This window comes from Labeo rohita, chromosome 13 (genome assembly GCF_022985175.1).
Source record: "Labeo rohita strain BAU-BD-2019 chromosome 13, IGBB_LRoh.1.0, whole genome shotgun sequence".
Taxonomy (NCBI): domain Eukaryota; kingdom Metazoa; phylum Chordata; class Actinopteri; order Cypriniformes; family Cyprinidae; genus Labeo; species Labeo rohita.
In genome coordinates, this window is record NC_066881.1 from 21,904,334 (window position 1) to 21,921,761 (window position 17,428).

Consider the following 17,428-nt stretch of genomic DNA (forward strand, 5'->3'; position numbering starts at 1 on the left):
CATGTGTCTATGCAGGCATCAAGCTAACAGGGGGCATTGGCAGCAAGTGGCAGGGAATTTATGTCCAGGAGGTGGTGCCAAGCTCCCCTGCTAGTGAAGAGGGCAGCATCCAACCCAATGACAAGATTGTTTATATATGTGGGAAGTGCACCCTGGGAATGACGCTGGAGGATGCTGTGAAAGTGTTTGAGAGTGCCCCACGCAAAGTCAGATTCAAAGCCATGAGGTGAGTTTGGATTATAATTGCAATTATATGTTAATTACATAAAATATCAGTTTTTGGCCTTTGTAACTTTTTATTAAATGTTTCTCTTTGTTTCAGAGATGATCAACCAGTGATACCAGTAGATAAATGGAATGGTACGTTTGAGCAAAATCTTCTTCAATTACAGCAATAATTGGTTTAATCATAATTTTTGCCAAATAAGAAGTTGTAATTATGTTTAAAGTTGAGAGTGTGTTTGGTGTCATTATTGAGTCTTGTTATTATATGGAGTTACATAGAAACCTTGCATGGGCCAGGTAACTGCTCCGTCTGCCAGTGGGATGTATTTTTCTTGCTCTGGGGGTGTGAAGGCTCCGGCTGGGCTGCAGAGGGCAGTCATGTTCGACGTGTTTCAGTCTATTCTGAAGTGACAGAAATGAGACCAAGAGCTGCTCCAGTGGTTTTCCAGAGCAGCCTAAGCTTTCAAAGCATGCTTCACTAGACATTGTGTCATTTTAAGTGGAATGTCAACTCTTATTAGATAGCATTGCCCCCTGTGTCAGTCCTGAATAATATGTGAATATCTTGATTTCAAACTAATTTTGAATTTTCAATATTTATCCATTTTGATATGAACATTGGAATAAACACAAAAAGTATTAATGAAATTAAAAGCTATTCATAAACACAGATATTTTCTCAAATATATAGTGCCTTTCAAAAGTATTCATACTCCTGCGTTTTTTTCATGGTTTGTTTTGTTGCTGCCTTATGTTTAATATGCTTTAAATTACTTTTTTTTCCACGTCAAGCTACACATTTCATACACCATAATGACAAAGCAAAAACAGAATTGTCACAATTTTGTAAATTTATTACAAAATTAAAAAATAAAAAATAAATATATTGCATAAGTATTCATACCCTTATTTCAGTACTTAGTTAAGGCACCTTTACAGCCTCAGACCTTTTTGGTATGATGCGACAAGCTTTGCACATCAGCATTTGGCAATTATCTGCCATTCTTCTCCTTACCTCTTCACCTATCAAGCTCTGTCAGGTTGAATGGGGGCAGATGAACATTTTCAGCATTTTCATTTTCAGGTGTCATTTTAAGCCACTATTGGTGTGTGTTTAGGGCCATTGTCCTGGAAGCCCAGTCTGAGGTTCTGAATGCTCTGGACTAGGTTTCCCCCACAGTATGAGGCTGCTACCGCCACAGCTTAGTGTTGAGATGGTACTCTACAGGAGATTAGCAGTGTCTGGTTTCCTTCAAACATGATGCTTGGAATTGAGGTTCATCAGACCAGAGAATTTTGGTTCTCACAGTCTGAGGGTCCTTTAGGTGCTTTTTTGAAAATTCCAAAAGTGTTTTCATGCGTCTTCACTGAGGAGAGGATTGACTCTTGCCGCACCACCATAAAGGCTGGATTGTTGGAGTGTTGCAGTGATGTTTGTTCTTCTGTAGGTCTCTCCTATCTCTTCTATCTCTCCTATCTAAGCATATGATCATGAAGCTCAGCTAGAGTGACCATTAGCTTCTTGGTCACCAGTCTAACCAAGGCCCTTCTCCATGAATTTCTCAGCTCTAGGAAGGGTCCTGTTTGTTTCAAACTTCTTCGTAATGGAGGCTACATGCTTCTGTGAACCTTCAACGCAGCAGAATTTTTTCTGAACTCTTCGCCAGATGTGTGGCTTGATGTAATCCTGTCTCTGAGCTCTACAGGCATTTTTTTTGACATCAGGGCTTGGTTCTTGCTCTGATATGCATTCTCAGCCATTAGACCTTATATTAAGACGTGTGCCATTCCAAATCATAACCATTCAAATAAATTTGCCACAGGTTACCTTCATTCGAAGTGTAGTAACATCTACAAGCAATATGAATGCTCCTGAGTTAAATTTCAAGTGTCCCAGATAAGGGTATGAATACTTATGCAATGGAATTATTATTATTTTTTTTTTATAAATTTGCAAAGATGTTAAAAATATCTATGTTATGGTGTATAGAGTGTAGACTGATGTGGGAAAAAAGTCATTTAAAGCAGTTTAAACCTAAGGCAGCAACATAAAATGTAAAAAAAAAAGGGGGGGCGGGGGTATGAATACTTTTGCAAGGCACTGTATATTTATATTTTTTTAACAAATGTAAAATGAAGCAAACACTGATTTCTGGAGTAGAATATATAAAACCACAATCATCTATTTTTTCCTTCTTATTTCTCCTTTTCAGGTATGTTTGAATGGAAGGAGAATAAAGTCTTCCCTCGCCTCGAAGAGCCCGTGTCCCCTGACATGGAGGCGGCTCCTACCAATGGTAAAGCCTTTGGTTTCCTGTGTCTCTGTTGTCTGGGAGTTGTGGCATTAGATCTGTGCTGACAGACATGGCATGTCCTGCTCAGAGGGCAGCGGGTGCAGGATTAATTATTAGCAAGGGACATGGCCTCCTCTGGCCGATCAAAGTGCGCTTTCGTTGTGTCTGACGAATAAAGGCCGGCTGATCTAGTGGGCATCCGAGTTGCTAGGAGACCGCTAGCCAGGAGGTCCAAAAGAGCTTGAAAAGGCAAGCATAGTTTACCTACAGTAGCACGGAGCAGGTCATCCACACATCTCCCCCCGAAATGGCAGCAGAGGAGGGAGACATTCGTGAGTTTGGGAATTGTTTTAAATAGCTGAGCGCTTGGTTTCTCATTTAGCAGGAAGCATAAGATGTGATGAGATGCTTGGATTGATTTTGTCTTCATTTTTGATTCATTTTGTAACATTGACATTTGTTAAATGAGTTTGATGGAATTTTTTTTGACACAAAATCTTTCTTTTATTTCCGTTACAGTTAAACCTGTTGCTGACAGTGCCACACAATTCAGGAAAAGGCTCTCTGTCACATCAGAGCAGGAGGTAACTGTCTCTCGGCCTTGTTTTAGGCTGATGACATTAGGCTGTAATATGACTCTTGCTTTGTAATCAGTGCATTCACCTCTAAATGTGATCATCAGCAGCACTAGATTCATAATTCATTAATATTACACTATTCAAACAGTAATCATTTAAACCTTCTCTAAAAAAGGGAGGACTTGCATGTCTGGATCTGTGTCCAAATGCACTCATTTTCACTCTTTCTTCATTTAGCCATTGGTGACATTCACTCATTTACAATCCACAACAGTAACATTAATAAAATCTTACCGCCCCCCAAATTTTTGAATACTTGTGTTAACCTTGATCTGATCTGAGCAAGTGATTTCATCACTTTAAAAATTACAGTGTGAACAGTCAGTCCAGCTGAAAGTCAGATTTTATTTATGTGCAGTGTTTAGTTTGCCTAAATGTTCTTATTCCTCTCTTTTCTGCAGAGCTGTATCCTCCAGGTGGAGTTCACCAAGCCTGAGAAAGGTGGGCTGGGCTTTGCTCTGGTGGGCGGGGTCAATGGGAGCATACTGAGAGTGAAGGATATTTGTTGTGGGGGTGTGGCCGAGCAGGATGGTCGACTCCGAGTGGGTGACATTCTTTTAGAGGTATGTTCAAATTGTTTGCTTAGTAATTTTTCACTGATAAACCGTGTATGTAAAGGTGTAACAGTTGTGTGTATGTTGTGCAGGTGAATGGCATCATTGTATCAGGACTGAGTCACGGTAAAGTTGTGGATATTTTGCGGAAGGCAGAGGGCACGGTTCAGCTGACGGTATGTAGGGACATCCTGCCCATGTCAACCTGCTCTGGTTCCAGCTCCCCTACTGAGGCCCCTCAGGAATTCAACACATCAAAATCTGCAGGTCAGCAAGTACACATACGCCCCGCTCTGTTGCTCACTTTGCATTATCCCTTAACTGTTACGTTAGAGTGGCAGCATCATTATCACTCAACATTTAAAATATAAAAAATATAACTTATGTATTGAAGGATGAATGAATATATAGGCCAGTTAATACCAACAGCATTCTCAGTGGATAATGACGTTTTTTGTTTTGATCTCTTTTTTTATCAGCTCCTGTTTTACAATTTTAATTAAATATTGAGTAAAAATTATGTAAAATATACACTGTTCATACCCTAGTGAAAATCAATTATACTGAAATGTATTTGAAATACATTTATTTCATTCTAAGTATACTACAAATACATTTACATATTTATGTACTTAATAAAAATACCCTGCAATTGTACTTTGGTATACTAAGCTGGTATACTTAAATTAATTTAAATGTACTTTAATTGTGCGAAAGTAGTGCTCAAGTCCAACTAAAGATATACTGAGGTATACAGTATATGACTGTGCTAAAGTGGAACTATTGCAAGTAAGTATAAGTATATTTTAGGTACACTTTAAATATTGTGCATTTAAAGACCAATATTTTTCAAATATCATACAATCCATATCATGACATCAAAACACATTTTAGGCTTAATATTAAGAAATGTGCATTGTGCACAAGTAGTACTCCAAATAAATTGTAATGATAATTTTTATATCAATAAGTCTTGAGCGGTATGTCAGTAAATATGGTAACAGATTTGAACTATACTTAGTATGAAATAAATGTATACTTTTATTAAAATATAACTTTTTTACTAGGTTAAGTTTGGGGTCAGTAAGTTTTTTTTTTTTTTAAATTGTTTTTTTTCCGCAAGAATGCATTAAATTGATCAAAAGTGACAGTAAAGACATTTATACTGTTACAGAAGATTTCTATTTCAAATAGATGCTGTTCTTTTTTATTTCTATTCATAAAAGTATCCAGGAATAAAATAATCATCATTTCCATGAAAATATTAAGCACCAAATCTGCATATTAGAATGATTTCTGAAGGATCATGTGACACTGAAAACTGAAATAATGGCTGCTGAAAATTCAGCTTTGCAATCACAGGAATAAATTATATTGTAAAATATTTTAAAGTTTTAATATAGAATATTTTAATACTTTTAAATTTAATAAAATTTCACAATGTTTTTGTGAATATTTGTCATTATATTATATATATTGCAGGATGTCTGACACATTTAGTGGAATTAATTATGATTCATTATTTAAAAATATGAAACATTCAAAATAATTTTATTTTTATTATAAGCAAGGCATCTGATTATAGTTAAAAATAACGTTAGTAATTCTGTTTGATTTTTTTTTTTAAATGAGAGTTTTGAGAACTCATATACTGGCATTATTTTAATCATCCTGACATCTACGTCAACACTTCAAAAGTGATATTACTTCCATTGTTTTAATTGTCTTCTCCTGCCGTAATGCTTTATTTGCAGATATTACAGAACAAACGGAAACACATGCAGATCATGTATCTTTCCAGACCTCAGAATGTCCTGGTCTTGGAGGGGAATGTGAGCAGGTATAATTTTTTCCCCACTATTATTTAGATTTAGATACATTACAATACTGAGATGACGACTTTCTCCAGTGAATTGAAAGCCCTTCCAAGAACAAATTAGTAGACAAAAAGCTAATCCAATAAGTGACAAGTTCCAGCACCCAGAAAGGTTCACCATAAAATTAATTAGCACCGCCTCCAATTTCTCTCAGAGGAAACCGCCGAAACTCAGATGACAGTAAGGGTGTCCCGAGCAGAGTTAACTCATCACCTGTCTCCTCTTTCTTTCTCTTTCTCCTTTTTCTGTCTATCTCTTGCCTGTAGGAAAGTCGAAACTGTACACCTACCTGTCAGAGGTGTTGTCCATCATTGGGAGTTACAGACATGCTACAGGAAAGGTGAGTGTCCCATATTTTTTCTCACATTTTTGTTGATGCTGCTGCTGCTAATATTACATTTGGCATCAAGAGTGCTGCGAGTGTATTGTACCATATGAGACCTGAAAGTTTGTTTTGAATAACTGAACTAAAACCACAATAAAAGTGTCTATTCATCCGTAAATCTGCAGCGTGTTGTAACTGAACATAAACCAGGTTATAAGGACTGAATTTCATTGCAGTTTTTGTTTTGTTTTGTTTCTGTTTGTTTTTTTAACATAGCTCTCAAAAGGAATCGCCACAGGGAGGCACTAAAGAGACATTAATGAAATACAGGCCCAATAATCACAGCTTTGGCTTCTAGTTACGCTGGCCTACAAGCCACACTTGTTATAGTACGTAGCACTTGCAATTAGCAGCTTTTTTACATTTTAGGTGGAAAAATCGCAGGAAAATCAGCCTTGCATGATAACAGGCCCCGGAACGTAGCAATGTGGTCAAGGTCTCTGCTCATTCCTGCCCCGTACCCCCTTCAGGACAGACCCCCAGAAGCAGCATCTTGAAAAATCTGCCATGAAAACAGAGCATAGCCAGTCAGACGGCTGGAGCAGTGATGAAGAAGAGGACGGTGATGATGACGACAATGCTTCTCAGCCATCGCTTCCCGAGGCTGTTCCTCATACAGGTAAATGAGCCTTCATTTCTCATATTTTTCACCATCTATATAATGTAATTCAGCAGTACATTGAAAGTAATGTATTCTAGAGATCTGTAGCTTGTGTAGATCCTAAAAATCACCTTAAAAGGACTTAATTACTTTAAGGTCAACCCATTGTGTCAGAAGAGGAGCTTGCTAGGCTTGCAGTGATATCCCCGGCTAAGAATGGGCAGTACTCTGGCTCCAGGGTCAAAGCCCTCATCCAGGCCCTTGAACAGTTAGAAAAGCAAGATCTGATCAAAGAGTTCATGGTAAGTTCCTGTTGTTTAATATCAGTACAAACAACTATACAAAGTCAAAAGTTTTTAATGTTTTTTTGCATTTATTTGATCCAAAGTACAGCTAAAACAGTAATGTTTTAAAAATATGTGTAATTTAAAATGCCTGTTTTCTATTTTAATATATTTGAAAATGTAATTTATTCCTGTGATTTCAAAGCTGAATTTTTAGCATAATTACTCCAGTCACATGATCCTTCAGAAATCATTCTAATATTCTGATTTGCTGCTCAAAAAACATTTATTATCATTATGCTGTTGAAAACAGCTAAGTAGAATTTTTTTCAGGGTTTCAGCGTTTTTTTCAGTAGCAAGTTAAGAAGAACAGCATTTTTCTGAAATAGAAATCTTTTGTAACATTATAAATATCTTTATCATCACTTTTGATCAATTTAAAGCTTCATTGCTAAATAAAAGTATTAATTTCTATAATTTCTTTCCCAAAATGTTACAAAAGCTTTTTATTCCAGTTAAACGCTGAATTTTGGATCTTTCTATTCATCAGAGAATTCAGAAAAAAATGTACTGTTTTAAATATTGATAGTAATAATAAATTATATAATAATAAATGTTTCTTGAACAGCAAATCAGCATATTAGAATGATTTCTGAAGGATCATGTGACAATGAAGACTGGAGTAATGATGCTGAAAATGTAGCTTTGATCACAGGAATAAATTACATTTTAAAATATATTTAAAGAGAAAGGAGTTTTAAATAGTAAAAATATTTCACAATATTAATGATTTTGCTGTTCTTTGGATCAAATAAATGCAGGCTTTGTGAGCAAAGGAGAGATTTTTTTAAATAAACATTAAAAGTCTTACTGTTCAAAAACTTTTGACTTGTAGTGTATGTATTATTGCTTACTGATACAAGCAGACACATCCAACCACATTTATTTTCATACATTACATATAAATTTGTAGTTTCTCTCTTTAATACTAACATAGTGTCTGCAATACACATTGAAGTATTTAATTTAAAGAATGATAATTAAAGTGTGTTTCATTCATGTGTGACTCTTTTTTAATAGGCTTTAGAGCATTTAAAACCCTCAGACAACTGCCTGGTTGGAAAAGCACCCGAAAACCGGGAGAAGAACAGATACAGGGATATCCTGCCCTGTAAGTTTCTCTGCTTCTCCCATAATCCACCACAAACCCGCTTTTAGTTAGAATTTTTATTGGCGTTTTACAGTTTGTAAGCCTCGGTTCTCATAAAAGAGATTTTTGGGTGTACATTTTCACACCATTTTGCAACCACATGGACCACACACTGTACATTGCCAGGAAGCTCTAATTTCTTAGAGTAAAAAAATGCAGAGTTTTCCAGTAAAATGATAAAAATCACTGTAAATAAAATAATATCTATATTGTCCTGCACTGTTCACTGTGAAAATAGAGTGTATACACAATAGCAGTTATACAATTTATTAGATTTAAATTGTTTAATTACACAATGTTTATTAAACAATGTTAACAGATTATTTTTCATTACATTTAAAGGGATAGTGCAGCCATAACTGAAACTTATGTCATTATTGCTCACCCTCATGTTGTTCCAAATCCGTAAGACCTTTGTTCATCTTCAGAGCACAAATTAAGATATTTTTGATGAAATCCAAGAGCTTTCTGACCCTGCATAGACAGTAACGCATCTACCACGTTCAAGACCCAGAAAGGTAGTAAGGACATTGTTTAAGTAGTCTGTGTGATATCAGTGGCTCAACCATAATTTTATGAAGCTACATGAATACTTTTTGTGTGCAAAGAAAACAAAAATAACTTTATTCACACTCCACACTCATTGGTCATGGTACTTTTGTGAATGGTGGCGGAGACTGACCCAGAAGAGAAGCAATTGTTGAATAAAGTCGTTTTTTTGTTTTCTTTGCAAATAAAAAGTATTCTCATAGCTTCTTAACATTAAAGTTGAGCCACTGATATCACATGGACTATTTTATCAATGTCCTAACTACCTTTCTGGGCCTTGAACTTGGTAGTTGCATTGCTCTCTATCCAGCGTCAGAAAACTCTCAGATTTCACCAAAAATATCAAAGATAAACAAAGGTCTTACGGGTTTGGAACAACATAAGGGTGAGCAATTAATAACAGACTTTTCATTTTTGGATGAACTATGCCTTTAAATGATCTGTCTAGCTACTCCTAAAACATACTGCATTAACAATTGTGAAGAACAAAGAACATTTGTTCAGTTTTAGACAACAGCGAATGTGAGGAGAGCAATGACTCCTGTATACATTTACCTGTAAACAGTGGAACACATGACACGACAGTTAAGTGAAATGTAACCAATCCCTGGTTATTTACTCCCACATCCCCTACCAGTGCAGGGTATTAGATTACATTGCCGGTGTAGACGTCTACTTGACTCTGTATTTCACACTCTATCCGCCACCTCTTTGCGGCTTTCCGGACCTCCTCACCCATGTGGTGCCATTTTCACACTGCGGCCATGGTTATCCTGTTAGTACTGGTTCAGTTTTTGCTGGTGTGAAGTGTAAGAAGGTCAGAGGGTACGTGAGGCGTTGTTTAAAACAAAACACAGAACGCTGCAAACGTACAGTCAAACAGGAGATGTGTGACTCATAGATCTGCTTTCACTGTTAATGGGAAACATCCATTCACGTGCGGAGTCAGAACGAGTATGCAGAGAGCGGGCTGTAGTCGTATTGAAGAGAGGGGGTCTCTGTACAGAATAGGCACAATACAGCGCTTCATGTGCTGGCGGGAGGCAGACTGGCCCTAGCCTGGCCCGGAGTGTTTGTTTATTATCGCGGCAGCTCACTGGGCTTCTGTTCCCCGAATAAAGCGCCCGGGATTGAAAAGTGTGAGGCCCCTGGGACTTAACCACTGTTATTGCTGGAGGCAGTTCAAGGGCCGCAACCTTCTCCAGGAAGCCTGATGCCACCCATTGTGGAGGCCGCTCCGCACGAATTTACCTACTCCCAGTGACATACGCTTCCTCTCACATATGCCCCCCTTGTTTATCTCCTTCCCTCCCAGTTTCATTTTTCAGCCCTTTTCCTCTTCCGAGCTGTTGAACATGTTTTCGCAAGCAGCCACCTTTAAAGTGTTACAGCAGCAATCCCTTCAGCACTCTCACTATATGTCGCTTACTGATTCTTGAGTAACAAGACAAAACAAGCTATTAACAAACAGGACCTACCTAAAATGAGCAAAAATTCCCAATTTTTTATTTTTACATTTTTTTGACATTATTGTTGTTACACACAAAATAAGTTACTTAAAAACTGTTACTTAAATATTTCAAACTCATAGAGGTTATTCAAGATGAAGATTATATTATATTATATTATGCTTATATAAATTTATGCAACTGTTCAGAAGTTGTTGTAAGATTTCTTTATATATTTTAAAATACAGTCAAACCAAAATTATTCAGACACCTAATATAATTTTTTATATTTTTTACTAATGGGTGCAGGATACTATTGTTCATTTATGTAAGTGAGGATAGCAAAATAAAGTAAACTGTAACATATTATACCCACGAATCCTTCATACAGTGGACTACGAACAATTTTGGACCAAAATTATTCAGACACTTTGACCTGATCATGTTTTGCTAAGGTGTTTTTTCTTTAATTGCTAATGCAACCTTTTTACACCACAGACTGAACAAAACTAAGCATTGCTTGGTAATTGGTCAACAAAGTATTGATAGTTGTGTAAATATTGTCATACTAGTACTTGTATGAATTTTGGGTTGATTGTAATCCATTACATACCTTTTTATCAAAATTATCTGACATTATCAAGATGAATTTGTTCTGACCATTTAACTCTGAGTTCTTGTCATATATTATTACTATTTTCTAAACTATAGCGAATAAACTGTGATAATGTGAGAAATGCTGAAGGTATCTGAATACATTTTTGGTTTGACTGTACATTAAAACAGTAATATAAATATTATTACAACTTAAAATAATCATTTCTATTATAATACATTTAAAAAAATGTCATTTATTCCTGTGATTGCAAAGCTGGCTTTTCAGCAGATATTATTTCAGTCTTTAGTGTCACATGATCCTTCAAAAATCACTCTAATATGCTGCTCAAGAAACATTTCTTGTGATTATCAATGTTGAAAACAGATGTGCTGCTTCATATTTTTGTGGAAACTGAGATTTTTTTCTCTCTCTGGTGAATAGAAAGTTAAAGAACAGCATTTATATGATATACAATTTTTTGTAATGATGTAAAGGTTTTTACTGTCAATTCTGATTAGTTTAATGCATCTTTTCTGAACAAAAGTGTTAAATCCTTAACAACCACAAAATCAGACACCAATAATAAAAATGTAATGTTATTCTAATTAAAATAAAGAGTAAAGAGAAAAAAGTATTTATTTTTATTTTTAGCAAAATAATTAGTGATCGTCACATTGATTTCAGAGTATAAATGTTGCTATTTTAAAAATGACAGGTAAAGTCTCAAGTCTCAGTGGGCTACGTGAACCAACACACCACCATGAGAAATATTCTTCTCACCCTGCTCCCCTGTGTTCACTCCTTCAGGCTTTCCAGCCAGCATGACCTTGAGAGCTTGTTTCATTTATTTGGAGCTATTTGTTGTACCTCGGCACAATTTGTTCCTCCTCTATGGGGAAAGCAGCAACGCTGCATTCTTGGTTTGCAGATTAATAACACTGTTGGCTACCGAAGCCAACAACAGCAATCACCTCGTTACAGGAATGCTGAGGCCTCGTATAAATCTCCTACCTGCGTTTCAAATAAAAATTTGTTTGTGGTTTGGGAAACATACATTTGATAGTGAACGCGCAGGAGTTTTGTTTGTTTGCTTATGCATGGATTTTAAATAACTCTGAAAACAGATAAAACTGTATACCTTCTGGCTTTCATAATGAGCACTCAGTGGTTTAGCTGCCCTGTGGGAATTGAGCCATCATGGAGAGTTTAACTGTTGTTTTCTTATCTTATATTACGGCCAAATAACATGCATGCTTGTTTAAGCTCAAATGTACTAAAGTCTTGGCTGAGCAATATATATTTATCATTACAGCAAAAGTAATTGCTCAATGTATTAAGATTAATTGATCGCAATTTGCAAACCCTGTTTATCTCAACTGTTATCAGATGATAAGACACGTGTTCCTGTCGGAGAGAATGAGGGCTACATCAATGCCAGCTACATTCGTATGAAGGTGGGTACAGAGGAGCTCTTCTACATCTCTGCTCAGGGACCTTTGCCTGGCACTCAGGATAACTTCTGGCAGATGGTGTGGGAGAACAAGTCTGATGTTATCGCCATGATGACTCAAGAGGTGGAACGTGGCCGGGTGAAATGCCACAAGTACTGGCCCGAGAAGCTCGACGCTCCCAAAGAAACCAGCCGTTACCAGCTCCACCTGGATAACTACCAGATGCTTGGCTATTTCCACATTAAGGTCATCAAGATGGTGGAAAAAGAGGTTAGGAGCATGTACCTGATGGAAATATTTTTATTGTAACCTTTTCAGTCTAAAAGCCACCATTAAAACATTACAGTCAGGCTATGTTTTCATCCCTAAAAGAATAGTTCACCCAAAAATAACACAATTTTCTGAGAATTTACTGACCCTCAGGTCATCCAAGATTTAGAGAACACAAATTAAGATAATTTTGATGAAATCCAAGAGCTTACCGACTGCTCGTAAAGACATTATTAAAATAGTAATGTGACATCAGTAGTTCAACCATAATGTTATGAAGCTAGAGAATTTTTTTGTGCACAAAGAAAACAAAAACAACAACATTACTCAACAATTTCTTCTCTTCAATGTCAGTCTCCACTGTGAGTTCACAAGAGTATCGTGACGTATGATACTGCTGACGCAGGAGCCGGCGTTCTGATGTGGAACGTCTATCTCTTTAAGTTGATCTCTTGTATATTCTGGTTCAAATAAGTAAGGCTGAATTGCGAGTCATCCTCTCTGTGTTTCTGAAGACTGTTTTATGTACAGCATGCGTCTTCTTCAGCTTCTAATCAGAAACGTCAGCAGCACCACATCGCATCATGGTGCTCTCATGAATGCATGATGGAGAATGACAGGGAAGAGACGAAATTGTCAAATAAAGTCTTTTTTTTTTTGGTGTTTTTTTGCACACTAAAAATATTCTCGTAGATTCATAACATTACAGTTGAACCACTGCTGTCATATAGACTATTTTAACAATGTCCTTACTTCCTTTCTGGGCCTGTTAACGTTTCAGTTGCATTGCTGTCTATGCAGGATCAGAAAGCTCTTGGATTTCATCCAAAATATCTTAATTTGTGTTCCCGAAGATGATGATTTATTATGCAGCTTTGCATTTAAAACTCATCATTGAATTGTACCTTTCCAGAGTGGAGACGTTCACTTTGTGAAGCATCTAAAGTTCACCACATGGCCTGACCATGGCACACCTCACTCCTCCGAGCAGCTGGTGTGCTTTATTCGCTACATGAGGGCTGTTCACACTAAAGGGCCAATTATAGTCCACTGCAGTGCAGGCATTGGTCGAGCTGGGGTCCTCATCTGCACTGACGTCATTCTCAGTCTCATTGAGAAAGACCTAAGTGTGAGTATTTTCAACATATTAGCATAGTAGCATTAGCACCAAGCTTAAAGCAACATGTCACCCAAAAGTGAAAATCTGTGTTCATTTAAATATAAGAAATTACATAATTCTCATTTAAAGTCTGTGTAAAGCAATAATGAATATGTGTTCTGAGTTCGTCACACTACAGAAAAATGTGTTACTAGCCGCCCAGCCAAATTTGAATTATCAAAAACACACCAAGTAAATAAGTTATTAAAATCTTAAAAAATAAACACTGGGGGCATGTCCGCTGTCTGTGCTGAAACCACGCCCACTCATGGAAAAGCTGCCGTCTCTCTCGACTGTCAAGTACTGCTAAAACCTGAATGGTTAACTGAGCTGTTTTGTAAATGATCACAACCAGGTAATATGCATTTACGTGACAAAGGCATGGCTAGCTAGCAAACTGTAGAGCGTAATAACTAACGTTAATGACAGTAACTCACGATTGAGTGGGAAAACCGCTGATGCTTATGTGCTCTAGTTATTATAGTGTTAGGGGAGGAGCCATACTCAATGGCTCCACTGCATCATTGAAACATGATTTGAGCCCCGCCCAAAAAATCTTGAACACAAAAATGGTGAAATACGGTTTAACAGTCTAACTCCACAATTCAGTGCTACATTGTTCACAGTTTTTGTAACATGTTTTCAGCAAGACATTTCTAACAATTATAATGTGTTTAGAAAAAATTCTCTGAATTGCCTTTACACAGACTTTAAATACACAGCCTAATATTGTGAGCAACTGAATGTATGCACTTCTGTTTGCTGTCATAGATTAATGTAAGTGGCATAGTAAAGGAGATGAGACTCCAGCGGCACGGCATGATTCAGACCAAGGTGAGTATATCAGGACATTTTTTTAAAAAGGTGAACTCCACTTCCGGAACAACAATTTACAAATAATTTACTCACCCCTTTGTCATCCACGATGTTCATGACTTTCTGTCTTCAGTCGTAAAGAAATTATGTTTTTTGAGGAAAACATTTCAGCATTTTTCTCAATATGATGGACTGATATGGTGCCCTGATTTTGAACTTCCAAAATGCAGTTTAAATGAAGCTTCAAACGATCCCAAATGCGGTTGTAAACGATCAGAGCCGAGGAAGAAGGGTCTTATCTAGCGTCGCTTCTTCCTCGGCTGGGATCGTTTGAAGCCGCATTTAAACTGCCTTTTGGAAGTTCAAAAGCGGGGCACCATATCAGTCTATTATATGGGGAAAAATGCTGAAATGTTTTTAAAAAAAACATAATTTCTTTACGACTGAAGAAAGAAAGACATGAACATCGTTGATGACAAGGGGGTCAGTAAATCATTTGTAAGTTGTTGTTCTGGAGGTGGAGTTCTCCTTTAATCAGAATGCTTGTTTCAGGTGAATATATAAATCAATGCTGGGAAGTTCATAATTTCTCAACCTACGAACAAACCAATCACGAGTTGGTCTTAAATAGGTTTCATTTAGCTAATGTTTCATTTATATTAAAATATGTTTGAGATGGAATACAAGTTTTGCTATTCTTCTCTCTGATTTCAGGAACAATACCTCTTTTGTTACAAAGTCTGGCTGGAAGTGTTACAAAGCATATCGCTTCTTCACGATCACCACTGGCAAACCGATACCTCTTCATGAACAAATCCTTGCAGTGTTTCCTCAGAAAGGCAACAATATATGTGTTTTTGAGTGGCAGACATGGTGATGTGTTGATTGTGTGTGTCTGATATAGTACGACCACTTCTTCTATTAATCAAATACTGAATATATTATCATAGAAAATATGGTAGATATTTTCATTTACTCTCCAATGTCCTTGTGTGATCTAATATATATTTTTATACCATTTTGGCTTAAAAACACTGATTTCAAAGCCTTTCTGGACTCTTAGTCATTTTGCCTTGAACGTGTTTTTTTATTTTAAAAAGGTAAAGTTATGCACATTAATTATTAATTAACTTATTTTCCACATTTTGAACAAAACTACATCCAATTTTGTGAATGGATTCTTATAGTGTTGCATTGGTTTGATTTTGACAGTATTGCAGCGCCTGGTTTTAGTATCTGTGAGAGAAGCCATCTTCATTTAAAAATGCTTTTTACACTCTCAGAAGAAACCAGCTGCTAGACAGATAATTTTAGCAAAGTGCCTTTTAGTTTCTCTATGCGGGCAGTTCACCCGCTCATCTTTCTTTATCTGCACTCTTCTCGATTAAAACAAGCTGTTTTACCTCTTAGTTGACATTAGGTCAGAGCAGGAGGATTTAACCCAAAGAAATAGGATTGATGCTAAGAGATTACAAACCACAGCCTTCTTATCTGTATGTATAGCCTGTGAGGGTTTGCCAGCAGGCGTAATCGCTTGGAAAGCAGGATTTAACTTTGGAACAGCAGAGCAAGTATCTGCTTACACATGTAATGGAGAAAGCACGCTTGCAGTAAACCATCTTAAGACATCGGTCTCACAATATTAAGCAACAAATGTGTGAATGGGTTGGAAATGCTAATGGACCAATATTCTGTGAAACTGTAGTACTTCACTGTTTAGCTCGATGCAATGTGACAGCACAATAATTTGCAGCACACTAATGTCTTAAATGTTAATTTATTATAGAGTATACAAGCACATCCGAGTATTTAAAATGGGTCAATCGTCCCATTTGATCTATAGTCATGTATTTATTTGAATTAATTTTCCACAGGCTGTGTGAAAAAATGATCAAACTACTATATTGCTATATTACACTATAAATTATTAACCTTGTACCTTGAAAGCTCAATTATAAGCTATAGTTATGAGATGTATCAGAAATGTACTACTCCTCCTGTACCCGTTTTTACAAATAAAACACTATAATTGAATTTCATGCGTTTCAAAATGTCATTTATCATTTTTAAAACAATGAAAACTGAGAACCGTGTTTTTCCGTGCCAATTCAATAACAAAGAACTGCAACGCTGATCCTAGTAGCACATTGAATCCTATGTCAGCACATCTCAGAAGCTTTTCTTCCTGCATTTGATCTGTACACATCCTGAGGTTTCCAGTTGTCATTGCGGCCACGCTGTGGATGATAAATTTCTGTTGGAGAAACAAAAACAGAGACTTTACAGCCAAAGCCATGGCACATGGGGCAGAGTGTTCCCACTCTGCTTTTACTGCAGAGTAAATACCGCCTCTCACATGGGCTCTTGTGACAGCATGGAAAGCCTTTTGACCTTGCAGAAAAGGAGGAAAGCCTTCAAAGCCAAAACATTTGTGCAAAAACACGATTAGCAAGTTTGCCTGTTCCAGGCCTTGTTGGGATTCTGAACTAAAGCAACCGCCGCTTAATTCATCTTCAAGTTTTTCTAAAGTGCTAAACCACAAATGAGTGGTAATTTCACATCAGGAGGGATGTTCCCTATTATTATTAATTGAACAACCACTCTTTGCTGAGAAGCTACCTTCATGTGTTGGAATTGAAACACTCTTCTCCTAGCTGATGTGATTTCAGGCATGTTTTGCAATAATAAGGACCCATCTGGATTTCATTATTGCTTCTGTTTTCCTCATGTTCTCTGAATGTTTCCAATTAGTAAAGACCAACAATGCCACTGTTGCCTTGTAGTAAACATAATGTGTTGGTGGAATGAAATCCTTGGCATTAATTGTATTCTTTTGTAGTTGCTGGCTTATTATTCTGTTTGTTTTCATCTACAGTGACTGTAAAATAGCTATTCTATGAAACTCCATTTATTGACAATAGCAACCCGCTGACATAAAGCAATTCCTTTAGCAAAGCCTGATTTAGTGCACTTGCATAAGGAAACGGGTGGAGGATGTGGTTGGTATCTGACATACCCCAGTCATTGATCATGCAACTGAAACCACATGTGCGGAAATTTGAACATACT

General features: G+C 36.8%; 1 protein-coding gene across 4 annotated transcripts in view; it reads left to right on the plus strand.

The window, feature by feature from the left end:
* ptpn20 (protein tyrosine phosphatase non-receptor type 20) overlaps positions 1-16,375 on the plus strand; it is a 44,423-nt gene extending 28,048 nt beyond the window's left edge. For all 4 annotated transcript variants that reach the window (XM_051125577.1, XM_051125576.1, XM_051125575.1 and 1 more), the window contains 15 exons: positions 16-226; positions 323-360; positions 2,439-2,522; positions 3,039-3,103; positions 3,559-3,720; positions 3,804-3,978; positions 5,466-5,551; positions 5,855-5,928; positions 6,444-6,592; positions 6,731-6,876; positions 7,939-8,029; positions 12,050-12,384; positions 13,298-13,513; positions 14,315-14,377; positions 15,074-16,375. In XM_051125577.1, coding sequence (XP_050981534.1) covers positions 16-226; positions 323-360; positions 2,439-2,522; positions 3,039-3,103; positions 3,559-3,720; positions 3,804-3,978; positions 5,466-5,551; positions 5,855-5,928; positions 6,444-6,592; positions 6,731-6,876; positions 7,939-8,029; positions 12,050-12,384; positions 13,298-13,513; positions 14,315-14,377; positions 15,074-15,169 — 1,991 coding nt within the window. In that variant the 3' untranslated portion in view covers positions 15,170-16,375. The remainder of the gene's footprint in view (positions 1-15; positions 227-322; positions 361-2,438; positions 2,523-3,038; positions 3,104-3,558; positions 3,721-3,803; positions 3,979-5,465; positions 5,552-5,854; positions 5,929-6,443; positions 6,593-6,730; positions 6,877-7,938; positions 8,030-12,049; positions 12,385-13,297; positions 13,514-14,314; positions 14,378-15,073) is intronic.
* Positions 16,376-17,428: the final 1,053 nt, after the last annotated feature.